The 12,662-nt window shown below is 38.6% G+C and overlaps 1 protein-coding gene across 1 annotated transcript in view; it reads right to left on the bottom strand.

Moving 5' to 3' along the window:
- eys (eyes shut homolog) overlaps positions 1–12,662 on the bottom strand; it is a 275,597-nt gene that overhangs the window by 130,725 nt on the left and 132,210 nt on the right. The window contains 3 exon segments of the mRNA XM_034100069.1: positions 5,603–5,862; positions 6,635–6,756; positions 9,884–10,005. Coding sequence (XP_033955960.1) covers positions 5,603–5,862; positions 6,635–6,756; positions 9,884–10,005 — 504 coding nt within the window.

The raw sequence follows: 12,662 nt of genomic DNA, 5'->3' as shown, positions 1-12,662 counted from the left end.
GCTTGCTATGGCTCTACATAGCCTGGCAGCTTTGCAAAAAGCAAAAATAAGCTTTACAAACAGCAAACATCAAAAAGTGATTGAAAAATAATATATAAATAAACAGAAAAAGACTTATGGAACCGTAAGAAAAGTTTCAGTGAAGAAAAGTATTTGGTGACATTTTGTTCTCCATAACTGAAAGTATGTATTCATACACAGAAGACTCCCTGAGTTCATTGTTTTCCCCAAGATCGGAAATTAAATCCATGCCCTTGGCTATATTCTACATGAAATGAGTATATATTGTCAGCACTTAAGCCAGTCTCCACCAGTTTATATTCAGACATTTGGGTATTTTTACCTGCTGAGAGGCATCCAGGAGTTAAACATCAATATGTTATCAGCCACCTATGGCTTAACATTTGTATGAAGAGAAAACTGCAGATACCACCAACATTGATGTTTTTTCTGTCCTATTTTTTATGCAGCTGTTGTTCAGGCAGGAACCAGAAGAAAGCTAAAATAGAAGAAATGAATCACCTCTTGCCCTCAGCAATGGAATATCACTAGCGTACTGAGACCTTTGCTCACTGAAGGTGCATGCCCTCATACTGAGCTAGAACACCTGCTACATTTTTATATTTTGTTGCCCCTGTGTGTGACTTTCAGAATATTAGACTAGATGCGTGTTCCCCATGGAGCTGTGATTTACATGCCATGAACTTTGTTGGAATACTGTCATGGACTAATATGTCTTTGAGAGATATTTCTTTGCAATATATTTGATTTCAGTAATTGGTTCGGTTTATTGCTTAAATTACAAAAAGCTTAAGTAATGAGTCAGAACACAACACAGTTTTATCGCCTCTCAGTGCCACTGCATATCTCTGTCTCTAAATGGACTTTTAACATCAGAGTGGCTATCTCCTGCTTACATTATGATTGTTATTATTAAGCATTCAATTGACGAATACTAAGCATGACAATAAATATACTGTAGCTCACATGAAATAAATAAATGCGATCGGAATTAAAGACGATGAAGAAAATCATGTTAATCTAGAATTCCGTCTTATAAAACACTAAGAATACAGTCAATTGACTCAGAGTATGTTGTTAGCAGTCTAGTCCCAGAAGTTAAAGCGCATTATGTTCTTTATCAGTATACCAAGACAAGAACCAAAGCCTAGTGATATTTACATCCATCTGGCAGGACAGATGGTTTAAAAATTAAAGAATATCTAGTATAAGTCATAGTATCTACTACCGCTATAAAACAGGCAGCGAACACATCTTTGGCATCAAATATTCTCAACACATCTTTTTTAATATCATGTTAGGTGTGTGTCAGTGCTCATGTTGGCACAGCTTCACAGTAGCTCATTAACCAACTGTTTGGTAGGACACAATCTCAATCTTGTGGAAGGTGAAGGCTAGTGTAGCATGCCATGCAAATAAAGGGGTTTGTATTCCATCTGGCCAGGAACACCTCTGGGGATATTCTGAGCCATGGAGACCAAATGGGTTTTGCATGTAAAGGGACTGCACAATGCTTCTGAATTAATTCACTCCACTGCAACAATCATATGCCTCCCCTGCACAGGCAAGCCGATTGTGCTCTTGCCAAATAGCCCACTTTTAAAATTGATAAACGCCAACTCCACACCCAATGAAAACGTAGTAATGGGCACAGCATTTTAACATATTGTAAAACATTAAATGCGACAGTCATTCAGTGCTCTTTCCATTGTGACAACAATCATACACTTTGTTATTGCCTTTCTGCAAATGACATAATTACCAATTGTTAATCCTGCATGTCGACTAGAAGACCCTTCTCTCTCATCACTATGTAGGATACATAATGTTTTGAGTTGTATTTTGTGCAGGTCTCAATTTAATTATTTACCATCCCTGAGATAACGCCAGTGTATTTTTAGTTTGAGATGTTTATATTTTAGAATTGTTTATTGCTACTCATTTAATTTCTGATTATGTACAATACCTTTTTTTATTATGCTGCTGTAACAATTTGTGTTTCCCATTTTGGGATCAATAAAGTACATTTTATCTTATTATCTTTTAAAAGCCCATCGCAATACAAATCACAATATGCCATATTATTTGAGTCTTTTCCACAAATACATTAATAAATGCAGTATTTTGTTGCATTGAATCATGTATCTCGTAGATTGTACTTTGTGTCTACATCTCCAGTTTCAGACTGAGTAAAAAACATTATTGTATCATATATTGTTTGTGTACTTTAAATACATTTTGAGACAGCAGTGTTGACAATAATCAAAACAATTGCTGGTCAAAATAAGCTCTAGAAAAAATTGACAGCTATGGCAACATGAAACATACAGTAGCATCTAGATCCAGTTTCAAACAAGAATGCAGCATTTTAAATGTGCCAATTGTTTTCTGCTAAGCAAGGACAGCCAACAGTAAAGATGGTGTGCAGGACTCACAATCTGTCGTAACTCTGCCTCTGTGGTGAGTGATGCTGTGCGTGTTTGTTCAATTTGTTGTGGTTGTCGGCCATCAACCCTCACCCCAACCTCTACCCTAACTCTCCCATTTTCCAGTTGCTCTTCTATCAGGTTTGGCACTCCCTGCTGAGGCGCCTCATTAGGAGGAGAGTGGAACATCTGTGCTGGTCAGGCAAGATGACTTAGGCCTCCTGGCCAGAGCCGCAGCGGAGAGTCACTGCTGGAAGAATACAAACTTCCTGCAGGGGCCCTCTACAATCAAGAGAGGATAACTGCTTCCTTTATATATTTTCTTTTAAAATTATTCTCTCAGCTGGCTCTGGCTTTATTCAGGCTTCAAGGTTGTCACGGGTGCACCTTTGTCGACAAAACTCTTTTCCATTGTTACTGTGTTTTACAAATCCTTTTAATGTACGCCCAGTAGGGAGCCCCTAATGGCTGCCTTTTAGTTCCCGTTCAACTGACTAACACTAAAGTTGCAACATCACCCCTTTTGTCGGACTCATCCTCTTGTGAAGTGTCTTGGGAAAACTATGGCCGCACACTAAGCTTGAGGACACTACACACAGTACAGAAGGTTTGAGAAAAAAACATCATTAAACCCACTGTGAAAGTGTTTAACTTTAATGAAAGACCCCTGTCAGCTGCCATCAGATATAGCCGGAAGACTGGCTATTAAAAAAGTTGGACAGCTAACATCCACTATCAGACCGTTACTGTCTCCTGGGTATCATCACAATAGATACCCGTGCATCTTCAGTTTACAAACAGCCCAGAAAGGAGCATGCAAGTTGAAGCCTTTTGCAACAACAGCTTCAGCAACAGTTAAGCTTAATGAGGTAGTATTTGTGTGACTGATTGCTATGACGATGGCTGTACTATGTTTATTCCAATCAGCACACTGGCGACGTCTTCAGTCTGAGCAAAGGTCAACTACTTTCCCAATCTACCTTCAATTCAATGTTTCTAATAATACTCGTGTTTTTAGACCTACATAAAATCTAGCAACAATGCATTTAAAAAACAAACAAATAACATACCCAAACATATTTGATGCGTATTCCTTTACCAATTTCTTTTCTCAAGAATCAAAGTAGCGAGACGGCTTTTTTTCCTACAAAAATAAGCTTGTCCGTGCTCTCTGGAGGAAACATGGTGTAATGGCAACACTTAAATATCTCCAACATAACTCAGCCTTTGTAGACTGCAATTACTTGTTACTCGTGAGCTGAAATACACACTGAGAAACATATACTGTACGTTGCTGTCCCTCCATCTCCACTGACACAATCCATCGACACATATATATTGTTTACACGATCCAATGCCATCAATACCAGCTTCATGTTTCAACACACCTATGTCTAGACGACTGATGTAGTCCATAATACAGCTTCATTAACAGCACAAGCCTTCATGTCTGCCCTGAGGCATGTTTACTACGGTGCAGCTGCCATGATTTCCAACTGTGCCGATACAGAAAAAGACACACATGGTCTGTATTTTAGTGTTGCTCGACTAAGCTGCACTTGGAAAATCTAATATGTGACATTTGGGCTGTACACCATAATTTCTCTACGAAAGAGACACTATCTTAAGTCAAATTAAAGGTTTCTAATTCAATACTTGTGTTGCCCATTAGCTTGTACACACTGCTGCCATACTATGTATGCACCAATGATTATACAACCATCTTCTTGGACTGAGACATGTTCAATATTATGTAATGTAAAATAAACTCCCATCTCCTTAATTCAGTTCATTTTCATACCCTGCATCTCTACCACACACCATGCAAATAAGCACAGCTAAAAGCCATGGGTGAAATGGCTAATTGGAGAGGATTTCATAACAAGTTAACCTTGATAATGTTTACTGTGTGGTGTCCTCTGTCCATCCAGAATGCGTGGGATGAGATTTGCTTATACTGTAGCAGTACATCTGGCAGACAGATTTCAATTTAATTAGGCCTGGGAATAATGTAAGACCTACACAATTTCCTTGACAAATATCCTACACTGAATGGTAAATAACAAGTCTGTAAAATTGCTGCACTGGGATCGAGCCACACATCGTATAACAGCTCTGCGTTTGTGGCGTAGTACTGTAGCTATGTAGGATGGATTTATGGTGAATAATAATGGAGAGCAGTGAGTCGCAATACTTGTGTGAAGTGAAGACGACCAAGCCCACGCAAAGCTCTTGGTGTAATGTATGCAGCCAGCACCTCATTTCCTATTCCTCTCTAAGGAAGCCTTCTGAAACTACCCCAGTCACTCTATTTATATCTGGCAACATCTTTTCATCTCTGCGCTGATAGAACCATTAGGTACAGCACAGCCATAGCATCTTCACCTGCACACTGACAGTATGAATGTTAAAAGACTTAACCATTTATAAATCCTAAGCTATCACAAAGAAAACTAATAAGACCTCATTATTTCAACAAGATGGTGGTCATTTCTTATGGCTCCATTGCTAATAGAATGGATATACGATGTGTGTTTGAAGTCTTAGTGTATTGCTTTACATGCATAAAGGAACCTGATTATATGAAAACATCGGAATTAGGACAAACGTTTATCTTCAAAGCGTTTACACTGTGTTCCCTTTTCAATATCAATACTCAGTGTGTGTGTGTGTGTGTGTGTGTGTGTGTGTGTGTGTGTGTGTGTGTGTGTGTGTGTGTGTGTGTGTGTGTGTGTGTGTGTGTGTGTGTGTGTGTGTGTGTGTGTGTGTGTGTGTGTGATGGGGGGAGTTACTATGCACATCCCACAACAAAAGCTACAAAATAAAAAGTTTAAATCTACATTTGATGTGACTCATGCAAAAAAATAAAAAATGTCTTTGTTAAAATAATAACATTTTTGAAACCCTCATACAGTTCAGGGAGGAGATACAAATGGTGCATGCTTCAGTATGACAGGTTTTTATTTTCATCTTGTTACCTGAACCCTTTGATCTATCATGTTTAGTTCGTTTTTTATACGAGTACTCAAAGTAGTTAACTGTGCAGGTTGTCTACAATCAGTACCTTCTTGAACAAAATGGTGCAGTTACTCTGGAAATGTGGACTGGAAACACCTCCCCACTATTACTATGAGTCTGGCGGTATGTTCACTCACCAGCTGGGCATCTGCAGGAGGCTGTTCCATTGGAGTGTGTCAGGCAGGTGGAGTTGTGCAGGCAAGGATTGTGGAGGGGGTCGCAGGGGTCATAGGGATGGGTGCACAAGGGGCCGCTGAAGAAGGGGGGACAGGTGCAGGAAAAGTCCCCAGGTACATCTGACTCCTGACACTGAGCTCCATTTAGACAGGGCCCAGAATCACACTCATCCACATCCTCTGCACAGTCCACACCTGTCCAGCCCAGAGAGCACAGACACCTTGGATACACCGGAGAGGAGATAGGGCACTGTAGAGGTCATTTTGGCATAAATAAAACTGAATCCTAAATAAATAAACAACTTATATTGGGTTCTTTTAGGGTTTGTGGTTGTCAATGAAAATAGCAGCTGTACTGTAAGGTTATGCACAACTACCACAGTAATTCAAACGATCCCCTCGATACATTTTCCTGCATGCACAGAAGTACACAGTGGTGCAGTCCATGTATTGGCACAGCACTCCTGGATCTTTTGTGAGACAGTGCAGGGAATTTAAAGGTTAATTGAACTACTGGTCGGGGCAGCTTTTAATTCTGGACAACTGAATGTAGGACACAGGAGGTTAGAGCACTGAGCGGGATTAAATGGAAATGTGACAGAGACAGAGACAGAGATGGGGACGGAGAAGCAGAGATTTCTGAAGTATCTGCTCTTAAGGCAGGTGAATATTCCACTTGGTGGCAGTGAGTACCCGAGCTCTACCATCCACTCCACCTCACATTCCTTTTCACCCTCCAACTTTTCCCCTGCGAGAAGAGGGCATTAGCTGAAGCAGATACACCAGCTTTTTCCTCCAATGAGTCACAGATCCCCTTTCATGCTGTGAGCCATTGATTGACTCATTTGTTTTACCTGCCATCTGCAATTCATTATCTCCGCTGCCAGTGGAAGGACATATTGCTATCTCTGAACGCCTTCTTTTTCTCTGCATTTCTCAAGTGACTGATGAACCTCGGGAGGACAGTGCCCTCGGGCCGGCTTGCACACCTACTTGTAGCTGTTAAGAAGGTCTGTGCAGGTTGCGTTGTTTTTGCATGGCTGCGATAAACATTCATCAATTTCTCGTTGGCAGAACTCCCCCTCCCAGCCTGAGTGACACACACACTCGTAACTCTGCAACACACAAAAAAGGAAACAGCATTATAATGAAATATAGTGACACCTTACATAGGCACTTGTCTTGGTGTAGTAAAGTAAGCCGTTAAAAGTCTATTGCTGTCATTATAATAGCAAAGCACACTATTACAATATAACTGTATTGTATATACATATGGAATCTGGTAATTAAGTTGCTGTGGATCAGCCGCAGGGCAATCTGAGACCACTTAGGAAACACTCATATTTTTGTAAACAAACAATGCTTTGCTATATACTCAATTTGCTCTAAAATATTGCAGAATAAAACCTCCTTCTTACAAAGAAAATCTTTCCTGTGGAATGATGTCTGAACTGTGAGTGTCATTCGTGTCTTGAATTATTACATTATGCCATGCAGATGTATTTCTTCTACCACCCACCTTCTGGATAATAGGCAGCCTGTTTTTTCCATGCCATTCGGTATAAGACTCCATAAAGCATACAATATTACCTCTGCATATTTTGTAAAGGAAGGATTTTATTATATAAGCAAACATGTAATATATATTGTTTGGATTCCTGGTAAATATATTGTTTCTACTGTACTGTAGAAAGAGATTTATAGCTCCTACTTCCATTTTCCTTTTTTTCTTCCACTCAAAGCAGTTTTTCGATGACTTGTTTTTTATTTCTTCATTGCAATATGCATCACGATCATTAATTATGATACAGTATATTACATTACGTGTTAGACGCTTTTATCTTGCCGCTTACGCTTGTCTTGCCCAGGGACACAACGACATGCCTAACCCTAACCCAGTGGGGTTTGAACCTGTGCTCCCCTGATCCGAACACCAACGCACTAGTCACACTAGTCCATTGCGCCACAGCCTCGCATATAAATGGTTTGTGTTAATATTACTTTCTAATGCAACTGGTTAAATATAAATTCTGGTCATATGGACAACGTTTTTTAGGATTCCTCATTGCCAACATCCTGTATATGGGGTTTTGGCTGCTGCTGGTTGAATGTATGCTAATCTGTATTTCATAAACAGGAGGGGAGCCGTTAAACTTTGTTGGATATCATTTTTACACTGTGGGCCCCATGGTGATGGTGGGGGGGGGCCGTCATCTCTTGATAAATTAGATACCTCCAGGAGCCTTCCATTACTTACCCCTGGCAATAGAGCATCATCTCATTTTTGCTGCTAAGTCACCTTCAGGGAGCGCGATTCTCCAAAATAAGCTAAAGCTCTGTGGGACATGATGTTCAGAGAGGAATATCTGCACTGTAAACAAGACTATGTTGTAGGGTTTATAAGAACCGACCTTATTTAAATAATGGGACAACAAAAAAGTTATAATTGGCAAACAGATAAAAGTTTGACAAATTTTTTTTAATTGTGACTCATATCGCTCCAAATTCCCTTTTTATGCGGTGTCCTTTTGTCTTTGGATTTGGAGTATTCAGTTTATCTCAGACAATTACACTGTAATGTTTTAACCAGGACATTTTGCTAGGGGAATTTCGAAACCTTGTCATAGAACTCCTTGTAGAATAGATCATAACATGAAGAGGGAAAATAAGCATTTGCCCTTCAGTTATCCTTACTACAGTAGCCCTTTTTTTATGGAAACACAAGAAAATGCTAGTCTGCTTCTGGTATCCCTGTGAATACTTAATACACATTTTTTTACAACATAATTACCCATGCCAGTATACTTCGTTAAGTAAATGATGGAGGACACTGAAAAGCAAAAATATGACACTGTGAAATTGAAACCTCAAAGCGTGGTGAAGCAATACATAATACGGCTTTAATTATCTACATAGAGTCAAAACCCCAAACTTGCTGTTATTCTTAAACACATCCCATCTTTCTTACATATATTATGCACTAATTTTAAAGAGCATAAACTCATTTTAAATCCACACATTTTGGGTGGACTATGCACCAGAAGTTATTTGTCTTTGTCTAAAGGGAAAAAAAGCTAACCCGAAAGACTTTATCTATGACACATCTGCTTCACTACTGCAATCTGTTAGCAAATAAGCAGCTGTTGGAAAAAGGCCCCTGGTACTCGTTGCACAGTTTGTAAGCAGCATGCAGTTCCCAAGGCCTTATTGCAGCTGCAACAGATCAATGTTATTGGCTGAAAAAAACACTTGAAAAACTACAAAAGTAGAGCTGTGCCTTGCATAAACTAAAGTCCTAAATGTTCTCTTCAACCCAAGCATGTGCATCTTTAAAAACAAAAATCATATGATAGAACAAATCATGTTCTATCACATGATGTTTTTTACTTGACATTTGACATATGAGTAACTTCCTGTCTATGCCTATATGCTAAACATAGCCAGGGAGGAAGAACCTTGCAACAAGTAATACATCATTTTAGAGGCCCTTTGAACATTTTAAATCACTGAATGGCCATAGAAAAATGATGCTTAATACATGCTTTTAATATTTGCTTTATGATCTCTAGGAACCTTTTAAATATGCATAATTACTGGGCAAGGATATCATTTTGCAAATAGACATATTCAAAATGGTCAATCTAATGCATTTCATGGTAAGAATATATACTATAAACTCTTGTGTTATTTTCTCAAGCTTACTTGGGTAACCTTTAGATCATTTTGGCACTTTAAAAGATCAGCAACAATGGCTTAATGGCATAATTGGCATGATTTGACTAATAGGAGATAATAATGAGGTTAATTTAATAGTCATTATGAGACAGCTTCTGTTCCCTTCTTGTTTCACCCAGACACCTGACACTTGCTTGAATCGCCTCCTGCTAAACACATTTTGTAAAAAGACCAATAAAGTCTGCCAGATTTGCCTGGAATATATAAACTTGATGGTTGTACAGCTGTAGCAGAGCCTAAAGCCATATGTTAGTGTTTTTAATAATACACCGCTATTCATGTTATTGCAGTTGTTTATATTTTACTGCAGAAGGAATGCTTTCAAACTTTAACTGCATGGCAGTCATCAAAGGTAATAAGCAATGCCTTATGTGGTTCAGGTCTGTCAATATGCAATAATACATATTAGTGCTTTGCAATGAGTTACCAACTGTAGTGATTTACATCATTTTAAATTCCATTTTATCAGGCTATTATAGTGGCAAACAAAGATAAGTGTGTACTTACCAGATGGAGGTCTCTACATATCGAGTTGGAGCTGCACAAACTGTTCACGCAGTCATCAATGTCTTGCTCACATCTCAGCCCAGCATAACCAGGATTGCAAAGGCAGTAGAATCCGTCTACAACTGAAACAAGATCAGTAGGACAGTTACAGCACCTTGCATCATAAATCCATTCAATCTACTCTCAGTAGGACATCTCTACACAGGTAAGAGCTGATTGCATCTACAAAGCACAACCCACCCTGTGATTTCATTCTTTAATGGATACAACCATTGAATAAACACTGTGTGCTGTATCAGTCAAACCTGGTAAATCCAAGTGACAGGTAACCTCCCTCTTCATCAGCCAGTTCGAGTTTGACACACTAACCATCTTTAAATTAACCTCCCAGCAAAAAGCCATTTGGTCTCTGTTTCTGCTTCTCGTTTCCTCGTCCCCTGTCTGTACTTATCCCTCTCTTCCTCAATGAAAGCCTGAAAGCCTTGTCATTTGTTTTCACACTCTCAACACACCGAATGAGCTGCAAAGAAGTGCGATGTCGGCCCATTTAAAGGGCCATTCTTTATTCACATGTTACAAATGCACTAATTTCTTCCATCAGAAGTTAGTATTTCCCACGTCTAATAATCCATTCCTTCCTGTCTTTAATTATTAATGAAGTTAAGGCGGGACTTATCATTCTGTTTCTCCTACACAACACTGGTGTACAGGCAGCCAGTGACAGAGGTAATTGCACTTCTTACAGGAGTGAATTTATTACTTCCCCAGTCAGGGTCCCAGGATTCTTCATTATCCCAAAGATTTACCACGTAATCTATGCTGTCACTCTGTCTTGGTGCGTGTAGCTGCTATTACTCTCATTAAATGCTTTAGGTCCTGGGTGGCAGTAGCATTACTCATCGCAACCACTGTGGCTATGCAGTGCTCTCCCTGGTGGCTGTGACTGGCTCGATGTTGCTGAGCAGCGGCCAATAGGTCCGCGAGGCCTGCTTCACTAACCTAAGGTGAACTGGCTGCACTGAAGATTAGTAAAGACAGCTGGCCGAGGTCTACTGTAGCATAGAGAAGGATAGGATACTCTCATACAGCAATCCACTGCCATCATTGTTTTTTTCCGGCAGAGGCCAGTTGAAACACAGCAAGATTTGGTTAAATGCCATAGCTGCTTGATGGTAATAATGCAACCCAGTCTCACGGCATTTCGTGTTCACCAACACGATTTTTAATCTATTGATTCGTGTTCACCAACACGATTTGCCCCTTTTTTTCGTGTTGCACAGCAGGATTTTAAAAGCAATGTATTTCTACTGCCTGCAGCACGTCTTTTTCTCCGGTGTTCTTACTCAATATCAAGCCACAGTTATTGCTTTTATTTGAAATCGTATAATTTCTGACTTTTGTTGCCGAAAATCTGAAATCTGTATTTTTTAAATCTTTTTTTCCTTCTAATTTGTTATTATTTTCAAAATAACACACTGTTATTTACTCACCAATAACACTCAATTATCCTTGCTTTTATTTATTGGTTTAATTCCATAATCTCGGGCTTTTTTGGCGTCCGTCAGGAACTGAATTTCAAAATAAAAATAACCGGAAACAGACGTAGGCATTTCGAGCGATTACCCAAGATCCTCAGCTATGGTTTTAAGCTCGCTTATTGGATGTTTTAGCCGCAATGCATGCTGGGATTTGGTGTTTATATGATATGAAATCCGGAAAACATTTTAAAAAGAATAATACTTAATTCCGAGTGTTCTTGCTTTTCTCTTTGAAAGTCATCACATAACGGCATTGTAATACACGGTTCGGCTGCAATACATATTACAGATCTGCCGTAGTTCTTTATTTATAGAGCCCTGATGAGAAGACCTTTGGAAAAACTGAGAAAATGCCGCCGAAACTGAATACTTGACATGGATCATAAATATATTCAACAATTAAACAACATCTTCAATTTCTCTTCACACAATACGTCTCCTTGCAGTATCAACACTAATTCGGCTGACTTTTACATTTGATCTAATTCATAGATAGGTTATATTTACACCATAACGGTGCACAGCTGATATAAAAGGACTGTAGTTTTTAAAGATATTACTGATTTTCTTTGAATGTAAGAATGTAAATACTGAGTCTGAAATAGTATAGCAATATGCTGTAAAATTATGTGAAAGCATGAATAAAACGTGTCCTACACTAATAATACAAAGTTATTATGGCTGTGTGTACCTTGTGTGCACCGCCTAGTGGTTAAAGCACATTATTGAATTATTGTTTTTATGTGTTATAAATAATATAACACATAAAAACAATTATGTACTCTTAATATTTTTTTCATCAAATATTATTTGAATACATATATGAAGAGTACATACTTTCGGGGGAAAGTAGAAGGTCTGTGATAGAAATATAGAATATAAAAAATCAAGAAGATACTATAAGTGATCTCTACAATAAAACAGTTTAGTGCAGGATGTACAAAGATATTAATAGGAGGAGGTGCAAAACAGAAAAACGAATTAACCTTTATTTAAACATTAAATAACAGATTAAGGTCTTCTTTTAAATAAGAGAAAAACTTTGGGGGTATCTATGTACAGATAAATATTAAGCCTGACAAAGTACTTAACGTCTAATATATTGCTTTCCTGCAATGTTAACTATGTTGAAGCACTTATTTTAACTGATATTATACATATGAATTATACTCTTATGTATGTAGATAGAATAAGAAATGTGCAGAATATGACAGTTTAATGGTGGAGGGACACACATATTG

The sequence above is a fragment of the Pseudochaenichthys georgianus genome, chromosome 15 (genome assembly GCF_902827115.2).
Source record: "Pseudochaenichthys georgianus chromosome 15, fPseGeo1.2, whole genome shotgun sequence".
NCBI lineage: Eukaryota > Metazoa > Chordata > Actinopteri > Perciformes > Channichthyidae > Pseudochaenichthys > Pseudochaenichthys georgianus.
This window is presented reverse-complemented; position numbering and strand designations above follow the sequence as displayed.